Here is a 20319-nt window from a genome sequence, read left to right as displayed (position 1 = left end):
CATGGTGATGGCCTGGGAATGATGGGGACACCCGTGCCCTGCCCACAGTGACAGCCTAGGATAGATGGGGAAATCCATGCCCTGTCCCATGGTGGCAGCCCGGGGACGCAGAGGGACATCCATTCCCTGCCCACGGTGTCAGCATGGGATAGGTGGGGACACCCACGCCCTGCCCCCTGGCGACAGCCCAGGCGATGACTGGGACATCCGTACCTTGCCCCACGGGGACAGCCCGGGGCAGCTGGGGACACCCGTGCGCTGCCCACGCTGACAGCCCCAGCGCCGCGCGTGCCCCCGCAGCCCCGCACGTGCCCGGCCCCGCCCCATTCGCCCGGGAGCCCCGCCCCTGCCCTCCTGGCCACGCCCACCCTGGCACCGCCTCCCCGCCCCTTCTCCCGGCCCCGCCCCTGCCCTGGCCCCGCCCCTCAGCCCCGCCCAGCCCCGCCCTCCGGCGGCCGCGCCGGCGCCGTGCTCCCGCCCGGCCATCCCCGCCCGCCCGCCGGAGCCGCAGCGGCAGGGCCGGGGCCGGGGCCGGGGCCGCGGGGAGGCGAGGCGAGGCGAGGCGAGGCGAGGCGAGGGCAGGGCCGGGTCCGGGTCCGGGTCCAGGGCCGGGGCCGGGGCCGGGGCCGGGGCCGGGGCCGGGGCCAGGGCCAGGGCCAGGGCCAGGCGCGGCGCCGGGCAGCGCGGCTGCATGAGGTTGATGCTGCTGTGCTGCACTTGGAGGGACGAGCCTATGGGAGAGGACGAAGGTGCGTGACCCCCCCCCACAGGCCCCCCCCCGTCTGACTCAGCGCTTCCGCCGCCACTGGGGCCTCCCGGCTCACCCGCACTCCCCAGCCAGCCTGCAGCTCCCCCGGATTCCCCCTGCACCCCCACATTCCCCCCCGCATCCCTCCTGCACAGCTACATCCCCCTCTTGCATCCTTACATCCCGCCTGCACCCACCATCCAGACTGCATCCTCCCCGCAGCCCCCCTGCACCCCCACATCCTCCTCTGCATCCCCCATCCAGCTTGCATCCCCCCTACATCCCCCCTGCACTCCCCCTCCAGCCAGCATCCTCCCCTGTACTCACAAATCGCCCCCTGCACCCCACAACCAGCCCACATCACTCCCTGCATCCCCCACTACACCCCTCTTCTAGCCTGCATCCCCCTTGCACCCCCACATCTCCCCCTGCACTCCCTGTTCAGCCTGCATCTCCCCCCTGCACTCCCCATCCAGCCCACATCACCCCCTGCACCCCTGCAGCCCCCACTGCACCACCCTTCCAGCCTGCATCCCCCCACATCCACAGCGTGCATCCCCAGATCCCTCCCTGCACCCCCGTCCAGCCTGCATTCTCCCTGCACCCCCCTTCCAGCCTGCATCCCCCCTGCACCCCCAAATCTCCCCCTGCACCTCCCATCCAGCCTGCATCCCCCTCCCTGCACCCCATATCCCCCTTCTGCACCCCACACACTTCCACATCTCCCCCTGCACATTCAATGTCTCCCTACTGCACCCCATCCAATCTGCACCCCCTCTGCATCCCCACCTCCCTGTACCCCCACATCCCCCTCCGGCCTGCATCCCTGCCTGCACCCCACAAACACCCTGCACCTCCCTCCCTGCACCCTGATATTCCCCAACACCTCCTATCCTTCCTGCCTCCTTCCCTGCAACCCCACATCCCTACTGTGCCTCCCATCCACCCTGCACACCCCGGATCCCTCATCCCTCCCCGCACCCCCATTGAACTCACACCCCAGTAGATCTGTAGCCACCCTGCATCCTTCACCTCCCTCCCTGCACCCGCACATCCCCCTGCTGCACCCCCTGTGTGCCCCCACACCGCTTTCCATCCCGCAGTCCCCCATCCAGCACCAATCCTGCACCCCTCTGTGTCCCTGCACTGCTCCTGTATTCCATCCATGCCGCATCTCCTAGCACCTTCTATGTCCCTGCACCCATCCTGCACCCCTCTGTGTCCCTGCACTGCTCCTGTACCCCATTTTTGCCTCATCCCCCAGCACATTCTGTGTCCCTGCACCCATCCTGCACCCCTCTGTGTGTCCCCATGCACCCTGCATCCCCCAGCACCCCTCCCGCACCCTTCTGTGTCCCTCCATGCACTTTATGTCCCACTGTGTCCCTCTTTACACCCCTTCCCCCCCCGCAATTCCCTCTTCACCCTCTGCCCCTATCCTGCACTCCTTCACACCCCCTGCACTCTGTGCAGCCTTGCATCCCCCCTGCCCCACTTCATCCCCTCTGCATCCCTGCTGCACCCTCTGTTCCCATCCTGCACCTTTGCATCCCTCCTTTATCCCTCCCTGCACCCATCCTGCACCCCTTCACCCCCCCTGCAGCCTCTGTCCCCATCCTGCACCTCAGCATCCCTATCCCTCCCTGCCCCCATCCTGCACCCCTGCATCCCCCCCACCGGTGGATGCCCCCCCGATCCTGCCCCTCCTGCACGCCCAGTCATGAGCACCCAGGCACTCCTCCATCCCCAGCACCTCTGTGCCCTGCAAACATCCGTCCTGCTGCTTGGCACCCTGCTGTGTCCCTACCCCCCCTCCCCCCTTCATCACCCCTCCATCCCCCGACCTGCCTGTCCCCTGTGCTGGCTGAACCCTGCAACCCTTCCAGCACCTCCATGGGACACCCTGGGTCCGCAACACTACCTCCTGCCCCCCACCCCCCACCTCTGCACCCTGTACCCACCCTCAGCCTCTCTGTGGGCACCCACACCCCCCAGTGACGTGGGCACCCACCGTCACGACAGTGCCCCCGGGGGACAGGGACTCTGGCACAACATGGGCCCTGGCTGGCACCACTGTGCTGAGCCCCAGCCCTGTCCCCAGCCCCGGGGACATCAGCGCCATGACCTTGTCCCCATTATGGGATCGATGGGTGGGGGCCAGGGGGCAGAATTCATCACCCCGGGCAGAAGGAGTTAATCCTGGGGGATGTGCCTGGGTGCTGCTGCAGGGAAGATGGGGACAGCTGGCAGGGTGACAGCCCTGTCCCCCTTATGTTTCCCCCCCTCCATCCAGGGACCGACCTGCCGGTGTGTGCGAGCTGTGGGCAGGGCATCTACGATGGGCAGTACCTGCAGGCGCTGAATGCTGACTGGCATGCCGACTGCTTCCGGTAGGAGCCCTCGATCCAGCCGGGATGGCCTCAGGGACACCGGGATGCTCCGCGGGGACAGGGACAGCAGATGCCCCCTCTCCGGCCATGGCATGGACTCGTGCGAGGCCATCGCACGCACCCGAATGCTCGCACGAGCGTGGCTGCATGTCCTCATGCCCGTGGAGCAGCACAGGCAGCGGGGTGTAGGCAGGGCTCACCGGGTGATGCTGAGTCTGGCAGAGGGCTCTGCTGCCTGTACCCCGCTGTCCCCCCTGCGCTGTCCCTTCCTGCCCGGTGACAATGACGGGGCGTGCAGGGCTGATGTCACCCGGCCCCCTCCCTCCCTGTTTCCTCTTTCACTCGCACCCTCCCGGCAGCTCGAGCGGTGGGAGCCCTGAGGAGGAGGAGGAGGAAGGTCCTGGGTGAGGGGTGCAAGGGGTGGCTGGGACCTGGTGGGGTTCCCCATGGGGCTGGGGCTGCCAAGCGTGGTGGGGCACCGGGGTGGTCCACCCCCGTCCCGCGGAGGATGCTGGCGGCAATGCTGAGGAAGAGCCGTGTCCTGAGCGCCGGAGCCAAGTGAGTGGGAGTGGGTCGGGCTGGACTCTGCACCCCCCGGGGTGCTCTGCCTATCTTCTCCCCCCACCACTCGGCTCTCCCCCTCCCTGGGCCATCAGCCCCAGCAAAACCACTGCGGGGGCCGCAGCTGGATCCTCCCCCCCCCACCCCCCCCCGGAGACCAGCTTCCGGCAGCCCTGGGCTCGCTGGTGCAAAAGCCTTCCTCCTCCACCCCAGCTCCGCTTGCAGCCGTGGAAGGGAGCGTGGGCCGCGGCCCAGTCACGTGTGGGAGGAGGAGGGATGCGGCCGCCGTCGGGGTGCCGTGGGGTGGCGGGGGTTAAGGGGGCGGGGCCGCGCGGCCGCCCCCCATTAGCCACTGCCCCCCCCGAACCCCCAAGCCCAAGGGAGGCTTCGGGCAGCGGAGTCCTGGCGGGGTGACGTCATGGGGTGGGGAAATTCCGCGCCGTGATGTCACGCCTGGTTGGTATTCCACCTGTGCGCGGCGCCCGCCCCCGACTGAGGGGGAGGGCAGGAGGGGACTGCAGCAGTCCCCGTGCACCCCCCACAGCAACCCCCATTGCAGCACCACCCTTGCAGACCCCCCCCATAGCAAACACCTGACAGCACCCCCCTGCACAACCTGATGCAGCACCCCATTGCACAGCACCCCTGCACCCCCTAGAGCAGCCCCCACACCCCCTGTGCACAACCTGATGCAGCACCCCATTGTGCAGCACCCCCTGCACCTGCCTGTGCACCCCCAAAATTCACAACCCTCTCTGCACCCCTGGGCACACCTTCCCATTGCACAGCCCCCCTGCACCCCCTGCTGCACCTCCCTGCAACACCCCACCTTCCCTGCACCTCACCTTCCCAGCACCCCCATCTCACAGTCCCAGAGCAGCTCCCTGCACCCCGTTTGCATTACCCAGGGTGTTGCAACCCCAAAGCTGGCATGTCCGTGACCCGGGTGGCATGTCCCTCTGTATGTGACCAGGGTGGCACATGCCTCCATGTGTCCATAACCAAGCTGGCACATTCATGACCAGGGTGGCATGTCCATCTGTTACCAAGCTGGCATGTCGCTGTGTCTGTGACCTGGGTGGCACGTCCCTCTGTGTCTGTGCTGGGCTGGCATTTCTGTGATCAGGGTGGCATGTCTGTGACCAGTCTGGCATGTCCCTCTGTGTGTCCATGACCAGGCTGGCATGTCCATGCAGGGCTGGCACATCCCTCCCCATGCCTGTTCTTGCCCTGTGTCCCCTGCCCTGTCCACCCCAGTGTCCCTGCACATCCCTGCACAGCCAGCCTGCACTGGCACCCCCGGAGCCACCTGCTGCTACCCTGGGGACGGTGACACATGGATGTGGTGGCCCTGCAGCAGGGTAGGAATCAGCAGCTTGCCCAGAGAGCCATGAGGTGGATGGGCACTGGCTGCCCACTGCGGTGATGATGGGGACAGGGTGACAATGGGGACATGGTGACAAGGGGGTCCCCATCCCCTGCCGCAGGTGCTGTGAGTGCGGGGCCTCTCTGTCCCACCAGTACTATGAGAAGGATGGGTGCCTCTACTGCAAGAAGGATTACTGGGCACGCTTTGGGGAGCTCTGCCATGGCTGCTCCGAGCAGATCACCAAGGGGCTGGTCATGGTGAGTGCTGGGGGGGGCCCGGGGGGTGCAGCACGGAGCCCTGACCCACGGCTCAGCTCCCTGGAAAGGGGTGAGGTGCGGAGGGGGTGCAGATCCCCAGCACAGGTTGGGCTCTGGGGGTGGCAGGGGTGTGCTTTGCATTTTACGGGAACCCTGGGCGGGGGGCGTGCCCTCATGTTGTGGCTGGGGATCGCAGGGGGTGGCTCAGGGTGGTGGGGACGTGTCCCCACAGCCATCCCCAGCCCGGTGGCATGACCATCCCTCACCCCCGTGGCTCAGCCTGCCCTTCCTTTGGCTCTGGTGTACCCATGGGTGCTCCCAGCACCATCTGAGCCCCGGCACCCATGCTCGGTGCCCCAGACGCCTGGGTCCCTGGGGCTGATGGTATCTGCCTCCAGGTGGCTGGGGAGCAGAAGTACCACCCCGAGTGCTTCAGCTGCCTCAACTGCCGCATGTTCATCGGGGACGGGGACACCTATGCACTGGTGGAACGCTCCAAGCTCTACTGGTATGCCCCAGCCTGGGTGGGTGGCTGGGGGGAGCACATCCCCTTGCACCCACCCACCTCCTCTTGGCCCCACAGCGGGCACTGCTATTACCAGATGGTGGTGACGCCGGTCATCGAGCAGATCCTGCCAGATTCGCCGGCTTCCCGCATCCCGCACACAGTCACGCTTGTCTCCATCCCTGCCTGCTCCGATGGCAAGCGTGGCTTCTCCGTCTCCATTGACCAGGGCTGCGGCACCGAGCACCCACGCACCGTCCGCGTCCGAGAGTGCGTCTGTGTCCCGTCTGCCACTGTCCCCTCCCCGGGGGTGGGGGCATCCCGCGCATCTTCTGCTGGTGGGATCCACCCCACAGAGACTTTCTGGGGTGGGAGAGTGAGGGTTGGGGCTGGTGTGTCCCTAGCAGCTGGGGGTGGTCAGAGGGGACTGTGGTGGCGTGTCCCCAGCTGCTGGGGTGGTTTGTGGGGACCATGCTGGCCTGTTCCTGTCCATCATGGTGGCTGGGGGGTGACATGCTGGCATTGCCCCATCTGCCAGGGTGGGCTGTGTGTACCAGGCTGGCATGTCCCCGTATGCTTGGGATGGCTTGTGGGTACTGTGCCAGCATGTCCCCATCCAGGAAGAGTGACTCATGGGCAACATGCCTGCATGTCCCCGACTAGCAGGGGTGACCTGTGGGTACCATGCCTGCATGTCCCTATTTAGCAGGGGTGACTCGTGGGTACCGTGACTACGTGTCCCCATCCTGGAGGGGTGACTCATGGGTACTGTGACACCATGTCCCCATCAAGCAAGGGTGGCTTGTGGGCAGCATGCGTGTGTCCCCATCCAACAAGGGCAGCTTGACTGTATGTCCCCAGTTAGCAGGGGCGACCCATGGGCAGCTTGCCTGCATGTCCCCATCTGGTAGGGGTGACTCGGGTACCATGACAACATGTCCCTGTCTTGCAGAGGTGACTCTCAGGGGACATGATAGCCTGTCCCCATTGGCTGGGGGTGGTTCGTGGGCAGTGTCCCAGCGTATCCCCACCCATGGCAGTGTCAGAGCTGGGGGGCTGACCCCCATTGCCTGCCGGCCCCATAGGGTGGATCCAGACTGCATCAGCCCTGACATGAAGAACTCCATCCATGTGGGCGACCGCATCCTGGAGATCAACGGCACCCCCATCAGCCACGTCCCCCTGGATGAGGTATGTTCCCTCCAGGGTGCCCCCCAAACCAGCACTGCACCCGCCTCAAACCACCCCTGCCATCCTTTTCTGCCCTAGATCGACCTGTTGATCCAGGAGACCAGCCGCCTGCTCCAGCTGACCATCGAGCACGACCCCCACGAGCCTCTTGCCCACGAGTCAGGACTTGCCTGCAGTCCCCTGCCTGCCCTGTGCAGCCCCCTGCGCTCCCCGGCCCCCCTGCCCTGCGGGGAGCCCGGTGCCATGCGCCAGCGGACTGTCATGTAAGGCCACCAGCTCGCCCTCCTCTCCCGTAGCAGTCCCTCCTTGGGATTGACTGTCCATCCATCCCACAGGAGGAGCTGCAGCACAGACAAGTCTCCAGGCTCCGGCTCGGTGGGCTCACCTGCATCCCAACGCAAGGACATCGGTCGCTCTGAGTCATTGCGTGTTGTCTCCCGTGCCCATCGCATCTTCCGCCCCTCTGATCTGATCCACGGCGAGGTGCTGGGCAAGGGCTGCTTTGGCCAGGCCATCAAGGTGGGTCTGGGCGGCCACAAGTGTCACGAGCGTGAGGGTCTCAGCTCACTGGGATGGAGTAGGGGGTATCGTCTTCCCCCAGGGTGTTCCCAGAGGTGGGAGTGGTGGCTCAGCCCCTGCACTCCCTGCCAGGTGACGCATCGGGAGACAGGCGAGGTGATGGTCATGAAGGAGCTGATCCGCTTTGACGAGGAGACGCAGAGGACCTTTCTCAAAGAGGTGAGCGTCCCCTTTCTTTAATCCCCCTGGTTGGCGCTGGGAGACACAAGGGATGGGGCTGTCCGATCCCGTCCCCCACCCTGACATGGGATGCTGGGCATGACATCTGGAGTAGGGGTGGCCAGGCACCGTGGGGTGCAGGCAGCCCTGCCTATTTAATGGAGAACACGCAAGCAGTGGGTCTGGTCGGGTGAGTGCTGAGTGCCTCGGGGTGTCACAGGCATGGGGGGGTCCTGCAGGTGAAGGTGATGCGCTGCCTGGAGCACCCCAACGTGCTGAAATTCATTGGGGTGCTGTACAAGGAGAAGAGGCTCAACTTCATCACGGAGTACATCAAGGGTGGCACCTTGAGGGGCCTCATCAAGAGCATGGTGAGCACTGGGGGGCAGGTTGGCCCCCCACCACCCCAGAGCCCCACCGGGGCTCTGGGACCCCTCTCCTCTCTCCTATGGCAAATCTCCCCTCCTGCCCCCAGGACAGCCACTACCCCTGGAGCCAGCGGGTCAGCTTCGCCAAGGACATCGCCGCCGGCATGGTGGGTGCCACTGCAGAATGGGTGGGTGAGATGGGTGCTGGTGGGTGGGGGACCGTGGGGTGGGGGTGCCCTCTGCTCTCAGCCCATCCTTCCCCCAGGCCTATCTCCACTCCATGAACATCATCCACCGTGACCTCAACTCTCACAACTGCCTCGTGCGGGAGGTGAGTCCCACATTGGTGGTGTCCTCCCCCAGCCTGGGTGGGAGTCTCAGCCCCCTGCATGGCTCCCCCCATACCTCACCTCTCTCCATCCACCCAGAACAAGAGTGTGGTGGTGGCTGATTTTGGGCTGGCACGGCTGATGGTGGATGAGAAGAATCAGCCTGAACATCTCAAGAACCTGAAGAAACCGGACCGCAAGAAGCGGTACACAGTGGTGGGGAATCCGTACTGGATGGCACCTGAGATGATCAATGGTGAGCCTGGCTGCGGTGCCAGGAGGGGGGACATGGCCAAGCAGGGGACACTTGCTGGGGCAGGACGTGCGGCATGGCCCAATCCATCTCTCCCCACAGGGAGGAGCTATGATGAGAAGGTGGACATCTTCTCCTTCGGCATTGTCCTGTGCGAGGCAAGTACCATTGGGGTTGAGTTTTCTGCTTGGGGGTGGGGTCTCCCCTTGGGGTCCTCATTGTGTTTGGGGTCCCCCACTGGGGCTGAGCCTGCTCTTCCCTCCCACTGTCCCCCAGATCATCGGCCGGGTGAGCGCTGACCCTGACTACCTGCCCCGCACCACTGACTTTGGCCTCAACGTCAGGGGCTTCCTGGACCGCTACTGCCCCCCCACCTGCCCCCCCAGCTTCTTCCCCATCGCTGTCTGCTGCTGCGACCTGGACCCTGAGAAGCGGTGAGTGGTTGGGACCCCACCGGGGGACCACTGGAGCGGGTGGCAGGGGTGGACGGGGCCAGCGGAGCTGCTACATGTTCCCCCTTCTTGCTCAGGCCGTCCTTCAGCAAGCTGGAGCAGTGGTTGGAAACCCTCCGCATGCACCTGGAGATCCACCTGCCACTGAGCTCCCAGCTGGAGCAGCTGGACCGAGCCTTCGGGGAGATGCACCAGCGGGGCGAGGCGGGGCTGCCCGCGCCTCCCCGATAGACCCCCACACCTGCCCGCGTCTCCTCTGAAGCTGTGGGAGAAGGAGCTGCACCCACCGCCAGCAACTCCTCCAGTTGCCGCCACCCCTGGGGCTGGATCCCTGGGGCTCCCTGGATGAGACCCCCTCCCGTCTCCTCTGCACGGGCTGCCTGCACTGCTGCCCGCACCGCTGCCCACGCTGTCCCTGGGAGCTGGCTCTCCCTGGGGCTGCACAGCCCCTGTGCATCCCCCCACAACGCTGTAGCTGTTACCCCCCAGAACAAGCCTGGCTGGCCGCACCATGGGGACCATCCCCATGTCCCCATGTCCCCCTCCCGCCCTGGCTCGCTTCGCGTTTGCACGCCGGGGGGCTGCGTGGCCGCTGCACCCCCACGAGCCCCGTGGGCTCCCCCGTACAGAGCCGCGGCCTAGCGGCGGTGCCTTGGCTTTCCATGAACTTGCACTGCGACACAGGAGGGACCCCCCTGGTTCCTTTGGGGGGGGTACAAGGCCCCTGGCCCCCCGGGTGAGCGTGGGTCCCAGGGCAGCCTCGTAGCAATGCCCTTGTCCTCAGCCAGCCCTTCTCACACTGCTGGCACCCCGGGTTTGGGGGGCTGCCGGCACCCCTGGCTGAGCAAGGGGTCCATGGGGGGGTGATGCCCCCATGGCGTGGGGACAGGCATGTAGCGGTCCCTGCTGCTCCCACGTCCCTGCTGCCCGTGCTAATCCGTGACTGCACATCCCTGGGGACAACACTGGGTGGTCCAGAGGGATGTGGGGAAGCGGCTCGTCTTGGTCCCCTTGAAGTGGGGTGGTTGGGCGGGGTTGCGCCACGCGGTGCTTTTCATGCTCTTTATTCAGGTTCATTTTTCTGTAAGATATTTAAAGAGAAGAGTTTGTATTATTTTTTCATACGACGTAGCGTTTGCCATTTGTCACTGCCTCGGTTCTGCTTTCTCAAAGGGATGAAACTGTGAAGCCTCTCCGCGCACTTTTGCCCGGGAAGTCCAAGGCGACGTCCTCTCTGGAGGCGGGAAGGGAGCTCAAACTGTGATGTACCCTGAGCCGTGAGTCAATAAATCCTTCCCTGCTCGCTGCCCGGCCTGCTTGGGAATCGCTCGCCTCCCCTGGGGGGGCTGGGAGCTCTTGGGGAAACTGAGGCAGGAGGGACTGGATTCTGCTCGGGGCAGCGTGGTGGTACTGGACTCGGTGGCATCGCCCAGGCTCGGTCACCCCCATGGTGGCAGCACTGTTGTCCCCCTTCATGCTGTTCCCACTGCATGTGGGTGCCCCCCACAGCCCTGGGGCTGATGCCATCTCCCTGCCTGCACCGCCTGGCTGGGCCCCCAGGAGCCCCAAACCCCATGTCCCTACCCTGCCTGTCTGTGCCCATTGTCACCCCACATGATAACAGAGCCCACGGTGGCGACAGGCATGTTATGGAGCTGCATGACTGTGGGCGCCATGGAGCAGCTTTGTCTTTGATGTAAAACAAGCCCCAGGGGACAGCAAGGTGGTCTGTGCCCCACACAGTGGTGGTCCATGGTTGTCCCCATGCTGTCCCGCTGTCCTCATCACCTTCCTAAACCAAATTAAGGTCCCCAAGGTGGGGGATCTCCATCATCAGAGGGGTTTGAGCTTTGGCTAGACAAAACCTGTACTCCAAGGAGCTCATGGGGGGTGACAGGGAAGGGACCAGGGGATGTCCCCGAGGATGTCCCCAGGGGTGCTGCAGCTGGGCAAGGAAGGGAGACAGAGCAGCCTGAAGGGGTCCCGAGACCCAGGCTGGACACCCCATCAGGAAAACCTCATGATTTATTGCTCTGGGGATGCAAGGCCTCAGCACAGGAGGGACTGGGGGCGTTGGGGAGGTGACTGTGGCTCACTCCCGCCCTGGGGTGGCTTCTTCATCTGACTGCCTGTCCCATGTCACCCTGGTGAAAGGACAGGGGGCAAACACCCTGCCAATGTCATGGTGCCGTCACAGTGCCCTTGGTGACATTGCACAGTGATGGTTCTTTGCTCTGGGAGCAGGACACCATTGCTCCCCAGAAACATCAGGGCAGAGGGGAACCTGTTGTGGCCGTCACCCCTGGGAAACACCATGGTCCCCAAACCCCTGCTGCCATGGGAGACCAGGACCCCAGGGGACACCCAGCCCAGCAGTGGGAACCCCCCATCCCCGCAGGACCCCCAGTCCCCCCGCAGCCCCTCGCCCAGCTGGATGGAGCTGCAGAGCAGGATGTGCCTTGTGCAGCCAGTGCAATCGGGCCACTTGCTGGTGACCCTGCAGAGGACCCTCGGTGCCGGGCAGGGGGAGAGCCAGGCAAGAGCTGGCAGCTGTCCACAGCAGGGCCGAAGCAGTGGCAGCTCAGTCACCCCCACGACCAATGACTCATCGCAGACCGAGCCACCGGCTGGGAGCCCCCCCTCACCAGGCAGAGAAGTGGCCCTGGCACAGCCAAAGTGGCCCCACACCACAGCCATCTTCCACCCAAAGCCCCCCCCCGGGGGTGTGCAGCACCCCATCCCCAAATCCGGCCACCGGTGTGTGCGGCACCTGGCCTCCTGCCGGCCCCCTGCCCATCCAGCGGCAGCCTGGCAAGGCTCCTCGCCCACGCAGTGCCCCCCAGCCTTGCCTGAAGCTGGCGTGAGGGTCTCGGCACCCCCGCTCCCGGCACCCGGCTGTCCCCCCCAGCCGTCACCTCCCAGGAGGGACAAGGGCACCCAGACCAAGCTGCAGACCATTGAGAACTCCCCCCATGCCCCCTGTCCTCCCCAGGGTCCCCCTCTGTCCCCGTCTGAGGTGGTCCCCAGGGACATCCCTGGCAGGGCTCTGCCCAAGCTTGGCCCCGGCTCAGCGTGGTGGCCCTTGCTGCAGGTGGGGAGCCAGGTGTCCCCACATCCCATGTCCCCTCTGGTGGGCCAGCATCCAAGTACCACCGAGGTGGTGGCCAAAGGCATTGGTGGCTCTGGCAAGGACACAGCCAAGTCAGTGCTGCTCGGCAGAGCCTCCCCCACTGTCCTCCTGCATGACGCCCAGACCAAGAGCTCTGGCTCCAGCTACGATGATGGGAATGAGCCATCAGCCACTGGGTTTATCGCCTTCTTTGTGGGTAAGTTTGGGTGACCAGGTCGGGGGGAGAGTGTGGCTTCCCCTGGCATCTCAGCAGGGTGGGCACCAGTGCTGGTGGGACCCTCCAGGGGGGACACTTCCAGGGTGACAGCGGCTGCCTGTGGGCAATGGGGTGACGGGGCAGTAGGGTCCTCATGAGGCTTGAGGAGATGTGCAAAGAGAGGAGGTGCTACTAGGGTCCAGTCAGGTACCCAGCTTCATAGGGATGTCCAGAGTTGAAGAGAAGGGTTGCTGGGATTCCACAAGGGTGCCCAGCTCCACAGGGACATGGGGAGCTGGAGAGGGGCCACTGTGGTCCGGTGAGGGCATCCAGCTCCATAGGGATGTGGGGAGGTTGAGAAGGGTTGCTGGGGTCCTACCAGGGTGCCCAACTCCATAGTGAAGTGACATGGGGAGCTGGAGAAGGGTTTCTGGGGTCCAATGGGGCACCCAGCATCATAGGGTCATGGACAGCTGGAGAGGGGTCATTGGGATCTGGCCAGGGTGTCCAGCTCCTTAGGGATATGGGGAAAAGTCCCCATCCTTGGCCACAGGAAGGCTCGCCTACACTGGAGGATTTTCTGGTGGCGAGTGGGAAGTAGCAGTGGGGACCTCCGGAGCCCTTTCCACCAGCATTTCTGTGGCTGTGTCCATCCCTGCTTTGAGCCAGAGGCTGGTCTATAGATGTTGCAAGATCTCTCCTGTCCTACACCCCTTTGATCCACCATGCTATGCCTGGTGCCTGGCTCTGCAGGGTCTCTGTCATGGTTGGCACTGTCCCCAGAGCAACCCTTTGACCCCTGGGCACAGTGTCCATCCTTCCAGCTCAGGCCTGGGGACTTTGCACAGTCCAGGAGCAGCTTGAGCCCTCCTTCTGTGATTTGGGCAGAGAGCTGTCACTGTCACAGCCCCATGTCGTCCCCCCCAGCAGCCTGGGCTGGGACAGGAGCAACCTCCTTGGGTCACACATGTCACCGGGTCACTGGGACCTGGTGGCTCCATGGGGTGAATCTAGACCCCAGAAACCCCTGAGGGGCACCGAGGCTGATGCTGGTGTGTTGGTACCCGCCTGCCTCAGCTTCTCCTCTTGCAGGAGCGTGGGATGGTGGGTCTGGATGTGGGGATAGGAATAAAGGGCCATTGCTCCAGCTCCCTGTCCCCCCACAGACGGGGCTGATGAGAGGCACCCCAACATCCTCTGGTCCCTGAAAGGTGCGGCTCGCCCTGGGCAAAACCTGGTAGGGAAATTCTATGGGCCATGCGTTGCCACCTCGCTTGCTGGTGGTTTTTGTAGGGTCTACATAAATGTGGCATTTTTAAACAGCACTGGAGATACAGCTCTCCCATGCTCCCCTGCAGCATCACTGCCTTTCCTGAGTGCCCACCTGTCCCTGCCCCTCTCTGCCAACTGGGGACACGTGGGTCCCATCCCTGACCCAGCTGGTGGTCCTGGGGGGAACACAGGGACGGGGGGGGGACGGGGTGGGGGACAGCCAGGGATTAGCAGAGGGCCCTTGAAAAACCTCAGCTGCTTCTGATGGGAAAACTTGTTTCTCCTCGGTCCCACTGCCATCCTCCACCGGCTCCGGTGCAAACCCCTTTCCGGCTGTGACTCCAGAGGAGGAGGTACGTGATGGGCTGGGGCTGCGGGGTGGGAGCTTGGGGTGACACCAGTGCTACCAGGTCCCCAGGCCTGGTGCCAGAGATGGGCAACACTGGCTGGTGAATCCTTTGCAAAGGGTTTGCTGGGACTGGTGACATGATGAGATGTGTGAGGACTCAGTTGGGGTGGGCAGGCAGGACTCCTGGGTCCCTGGCCAGGGCTTGAGGTGGGCCCTCCTGGGCTTGCAGGTTTGGATGGCTATGACTCTCTGTCCCCATTGCTGTGCCAGCCATCCTATGGAGCTCACCCTGTGGCCCTCTGAGGGCCAGATATGGGCAAGCTGGCTGCTGACAGCCCCCAGACCCCCTAGTCTTACTGGGGTCTGGAGCTGCCTGGAGAGAGACAGACTAGTGGGCTTGGAGCAAGGATGGGGTGACCCTAGCGCATGGGTTTGGGGGGCTGGGAGACCCTGGCGTGTGGGTTTAGGACTTGGGAGACCCCAGTGCATGGTTTGGGGGGCTGGGAAACCCTGGCATGTTGGTTTAGAATCTGGGGGACCGTAGCACATGTGTTTGAGGACTATTTGCTGCCCTGCAGGGATCCAGCACTGGGAGCAACCCAGGCACAGACAGCCCTTACAGGCTCAGATCAAGGGAAAGAAGGCAAAAGGCAGGAATCAAACCCCAGGCTTTCGGGTGCCACCCTGAGCACAGACCCTCAGCCCACCTGGACCCCATGCTCAGGATGGCTGGAGCACTGTGGGGTACACGATGTGGCTCATCCTCTTCGTGCTGGGAAAAAAGAGTTTATCCCCATCTTGGAGGCTGTTTGGCTGCTTCAGAAACTGGAAAACACAGCCTCCCTGCCTGGCTGCTGCTTCTGCCCATCCTTCGGGGTGGCTTTTGGGAGACTCTTTGGGGCTTTGTCCCCTGGGACGTTTTATGTGGAGCAGCTGTGAGGTGCTCCACTCGGGCTGGCGTTCCTTGGCCCAACCTCCATGCTGGGAAGGCCCCAGAACTGGACCCATTGCAACAGAAAGAGCTAAAAATAGTGGTTCTCACGGTGGATGCAGAAAAGCATCCGAACATGCAGCCTCTGAACCTGCCAGCAGCTGAGGACTGGGCCGATCCCCCAGCCCTGTCCTATGCCCAGCAGACACCCTGTGGCCTCTATGACCCCAAATCTTCCCCCACCAACCCCCCCCTTTGAAACTCCCCCAGTGCAACCAAAGCCAGCAGGACCTGCCTTGACCTGGGGCAAAGCTGAGTATAGGCAGGGCGGGAGCAGGCAGCCCCCCCGGCTATGGGTAGCGAGGAGGCAAGGGGTTAATGTCCTTGCGCCCGCCGGATGCAGCATCCTGGGCTGGGCTCTTTCCATCTTGTTTTGGTTTGAAGGAATAAAAGCTTTGGCAGCAGCATAGCCACTTCCCAAAATAACTCAGCCTCCCATGGTAATTACAGAGCTCTGGTCCCTGGTAGCGGCTCGTGGTGGCTTCTTGGCCCTGCTGTGCTGTGCCGGGACCTGATAATGCTTCTGCCAGCTGGGGTGAGGGAGACTGGGGTGCCTCAGGGACCTCGGGGACCTCTCAAGTAGCACCAGCCTCCCTTGGCATCACTGTTGCTCCTCTTGCGTCATCCCCCGGCCAAGAAAAATGCAGCCCCTTGCATCCCCCCTCCCACTCTGCAGCTGATCCCTTCAGCTTTTAATGCTCTATTTAAAGCCTGGGCTGCAGCTCGCCAGCCTCAATGGGCACTGAGCTCCTGGAGCCAGGCCCTGGCAAGCCAGCGGCTGGTCCAGGCTGTGCCTGCTGGCATGGCTGAGGACACCCAGCTCATCACAGCAGTGCCTGGCTTGCCCTCCCACACCCTGTGGGGCTCAGTGCTGCTCCTTGAAGGGCAGGGAGAGACGGGGCTGAGCTCCTGGAACACCCGAGCCTGTAATCCCCAGTAATCTCAGAGTAAAGCGCTCGCTGTGGGGATTAGAGAGGCAAACAGCCACCCTCACCTACCTGGCCCTGCCTGCTCCCCTGCCTGTGGTGCTGCCTGCAGCCCTCTGGCTGGCAGCAGGCAAGGAAGGGCTGCCAGGCTCTCTGCCCAGCTGCCCCAGGTGGATGGGGTCCAGGTGGCTGCTGGGGCTCCCCCACCCCACATTGGGACTGCGTCAGTTATTTGTGGGACTAAAGGGAATGTGGAGCCATCTGGTCACAGTCTGGCCCTGTAACATGTCGGGGGACGAGGCCCTGCGTGGTGACACGGTTGGGGACAAGGCCGAGATGGTCCCTGCAGAGTCACCCAGCCTCAGTGGGAGTCTCTGTGCAGGGCTAGATACAGCTTTTCCTGCTGGGAAATTACCACTAGCTTTGTCTTATGTGTAAGGAAACTGAAGCAGGGAGGAGCTGCTCATGAGAGGGATGCTCTGGGCATGTGTGTGGCCTTGCTGCCCCCCTGGCATGGGGTGCATTGGGGGGGGGGACAAGGACAGCCCCAGTGGGTAGCTGGACTAGGAGGCTGAAAGTTGGGGATGGCTGACCCTCTGCCAGCTGCTCACTGCAGGGAACGGCCACCACCAGCCAAGACTCCCGTAGTCCCTTTTATGGCTGGGAACACAAGCGCCCCATGCTGCCCCGGCCGGCTGTGCCAGCGTCCTCTCCTGCCCTCAGAGGGAACAAGGGCATACAGCCATGTGCACTGGTACTCGCTGCCTGGGGCTGGGGGCACCCTGGGAAGGGGCTGCAATCCCTGGTTTAGGACGGGAATGGGGATAGGGACACAGCCTGTTGCTGGTTCCCCCAACAGATTTCCAGCCTGCCAGCCAGTCGCAGCAGAGCCAAAACAGGGCTGCAGGCATCAGCCCTGGGAAAGGCTCCAGGGTGTGGGGGGGGCAGGCTGGGATTTTGCAGAGGGGACACTGGGAAAGACTGGGACCTGGTGCCCCATGCAGTGCAGTCCCCAGTCCCTGGTACCCGGCATATGGTGCCTGATGTGTGGTGCCAGCACGTTTCCCTGGTGCTCAGTAGCTGGTGCATGGTTCCCAGCATCCAATACCCCCTAACTGGTACCCAGTACCCAGTGCTCCCAATACCCAGTGGCTGGCGTGCCCAGTGCCTCCTGCCCAATACCTGGTACCTGCCGAGCAATGCCCGGTGCTGGTGCCTGCTGCTGGCAGGTCACCCCCAGTGCTGTTCTCTCTCACCGGTACCAGTACCCAGTGCTGGGGCCTTGTACCCGCTGGCTGCTGCCTGCACCAGGACCCTGCACCTGGTGCACGGTGCACCATGCCGGTGCCCTGTACCTAGTGCCTGTGCCCTACACCTGGTACTGGCGCCCTGTACCTGGCACCCAGTGCCATTGCCCTGTACCCGGTGCAGGTGTCCTGTTCCTGGTCACAGTGTCCCGGAGCCGATGCTGGAGCCCCGTGCCTGGTGCCGCTGCCTCGTACTGCTGCCCCGTGCGCGGTGTGCAGCGCCCGGTGCGGGGTGCATGATGCCAGTGCTGGGTGCCGGTGCCCGCTGTACAGTGCCTGGTCCCAGGGCACGGTGCTGGTGCCGGGTGCCGGTGCCGGTGGTGCCGAGCGGCCGCCCCCGCCCCGCCCGCCGCCCGCCCCGCCCCGCCCCGGGCCGCCCCCGCCCCCGCCGGCTGCTATTTCTGCTAATCCCGGCGGCGGGGCCCGGCTGTGCCGCTCGGCAGCCGCCGCTCTCGGACGGCGCCCGGCGCCGCAGCCATGGTAAGGCCGGCGGCGGGGGGGGCCGGGCCGGGCTGCACCGCACCGCACCGCACCGCACCGGGGGGCCGCGCCGGGCCCGCTCCCGCATCCCGGTGCCCTCCGTGAAGGTGACGGTGCGGCGGGGGCGGAGCGGGCCGGGGCCGCCGGTGCCGCAGCGGGGAGGGGGAGGCACGGGCAGCGAGGCAGCACCTGCCAGGTCCCGGCAGGCAGCAGCCGAGCAGCGTCCCGGGATCAGCCTTGGAGGAGATGGGGGGGATACAACGGGACCGCCTGCACGCCGCCCCTCACCGTGGCATCGGGACGGGCGCCTCCTGGAAAGGCGACGCTGCTTCCGAGCGGCACCTGCGTGTCCCCACGATCTGTGGCACCCCCGGGGTGTCCCTGCGTGGGTAGGGGGGGCTCCGAGCGGAGCGTCGGTCACCCAGACGTGCCTTTGGCAGGTCCCCCAGGCTGCGGTCCTGGCGGCGCTGCCAGGATGGCCGGGCCCTCCTGCAGGGACCGTCGCGCACGCCTGGAGCCTAGCTGTGCTTTGGAGCCGTCTCTGCAGTTACTGGCAAGGTGTGGGGACACCAATGGCCTTCCTGGCTTGGCAGGAGCCTGTCATGCATCACTTGTCTTGCTTCACTCCAGTTGTGGCAGGTCCCCAGGACCCGCTCGTCAGGGCCACTTCCCCATGAGGACCTTGAGGCACTTGCCTGCCCAGGGTAGGGATGGAGATGGAGGGTCGTGGCCATGGCTCATGTGGCACCGGGCTTGCGGCCACTGGGACAGCTGCCCTTGGTGGGGACCATCGTGGCCGTCCTTCCCCGGCAACCGTCGTGGGAACAGGACCGGCACATTCCTTCAGAGCGGGACGCAGTGAAACCGGATAGGAGCATGGCTGGCAGAGCATGTCGCAACCGGCTCCAGTGAGCGCCTTCCCAAAAGGCTCTAAAATGTGGCTTTGGGGATGGACAGATCCACGCCTGGAAACATCTAGGGGGGGGAGGACAACAGCAGCAGCTGGGCACCAGAGAGGAGCTGGGCTCCCTTGCCCATACATGCGGGGTGAGCTGGGGCTGGACGTGGGTGTGGACACATCCAGAGGACCCGCAGAAGTGGACCTGGTGCTCCCATGACACCAGTGCCACATCCCTCTGTCCCCAAAGTGGTTCACGGCTTGCCCAGAGAAGTGGCATGAGCAATGGTCCCCCTTGACCTCTGCTCCTGGCTTGTAGCGGGCTGGATTTTCTCACCCATCCCCACATGCTGAGATGCCGCCGCTGTTACTTCCTGGCTTGCGGGCAGCCACCACATGTGGTGCCATCCTGGGGTCCCCACGTGGGCACTCCCAGGTCCTTCAAGCTGGCGGATTCCCTGCAGGAAAGGGGCTGGAACTGCTGCACTGAGGGATGTGTCAGAAAGGCTCTTGTCCTGTGTGCTTGCCCACCTGGTGCTGACAACCTGCCCCGCCTGGGGACCCGTGCTGCCTCCTGCCCCTGCGTCCATAGGGTGCCCAGCAACCTGCTCCTGTTAAAGCTGTTGGTAAACTCAGTTTCCCAGCTGGGATGCTGCCAATGGGGGGGGAGGGGAGAGCTGGGGGTAAGAAACTCCAATTGCAGCATGCTGGCAGGAGCATCCTGTGCATCTGGAGGCAGACCAGAGCAGGTGAAGCCCAAGTGCTGGGATCAGCCTGGGGAAGAGATGGACTCCCCAGGCTGATCCCAGCAGAGCCGGGCTTCAGCAGGGACCACTGTGCTCTTGTCCCACATGGGGCTCGTGCCTTTGAGATGGGTTGTTTGTGCCTGGGATGCTCAGCTGTTGTGTTGCAGTAGAGTGGTGCATGCTCTGTTGTGGATGGCACATCTGGATGTCACCTTTAAGTGGGCTGGGGACACCTCAGCCAGCCTGGCTGTGCTGACAGCACCTCACTGGGACATTCCCTTCCTTTCCCTGCAGAAACAGGCTGGAAAAACACATCCCATGGGAATGGGATTGTGGTGCCAGGCAGAAAGATGCTAGGGGGCAGCTGGTGGCTTTCCCAGCTGAGGTTTTGCCTGCTGTCCCTGCGCCCCTGCATCTGGCACGGCCCATGGGCTGTCACCATGCAGGGAAGGTGTGATGCAGTGTGACAGACAGGGATGAGACAGTGCGAGTGCCACCTCACTAGAGCTGCTGGGCCGGTGACAGCCCGGTCACTGAGTGCCAGCTCACGCGCAGCCAGGCATGTAATCTGCTTATGGGGGCACCGGCACAGCCCCAGGCTCTCGCTGCAGTAAATCCCTGCTCCCACTGGGAGCACAGGATGGGATGGTTGGAAAGCGGTGGATATTGTAGGAGAGCTGTGCTACACCAGGCAAGGGGGTTTGGGGGGTGAGGGGCACTGCTGATGGGGTGCAGAGTCCAGCCACGCTGGTGGGCTGGTGGATGGGGTGCTGCAGCCTGTGATGGGGGGGGAAAAGGGGCTGCAAAGTCATCAGGGAGGTGTGGTGCCATCCAGGGGTGGTGGTACTGCTCCCCTGGGACTG

The 20319-nt window shown here is 64.3% G+C and overlaps 1 protein-coding gene across 1 annotated transcript; it reads left to right on the top strand.

Moving 5' to 3' along the window:
• The first annotated feature begins 691 nt into the window (after positions 1-691).
• LIMK1 (LIM domain kinase 1) lies at positions 692-9392 on the top strand. The gene is given in 17 exon segments (XM_075719827.1): positions 692-749; positions 3042-3165; positions 3628-3696; positions 5187-5325; positions 5724-5833; positions 5909-6100; positions 6916-7021; positions 7100-7284; positions 7357-7540; positions 7673-7759; positions 7999-8130; positions 8235-8294; positions 8393-8458; positions 8556-8712; positions 8812-8867; positions 8986-9143; positions 9239-9392. Coding segments are annotated over 17 exon segments (2037 nt in total).
• The last annotated feature ends 10927 nt before the right edge of the window (positions 9393-20319 follow it).

This window comes from Pelecanus crispus, chromosome 12 (genome assembly GCF_030463565.1).
Source record: "Pelecanus crispus isolate bPelCri1 chromosome 12, bPelCri1.pri, whole genome shotgun sequence".
Taxonomy (NCBI): Eukaryota; Metazoa; Chordata; class Aves; order Pelecaniformes; family Pelecanidae; genus Pelecanus; species Pelecanus crispus.
Note: the sequence above shows the minus strand (reverse complement) of the source record. Positions and strands in the feature narration are given on the sequence as shown.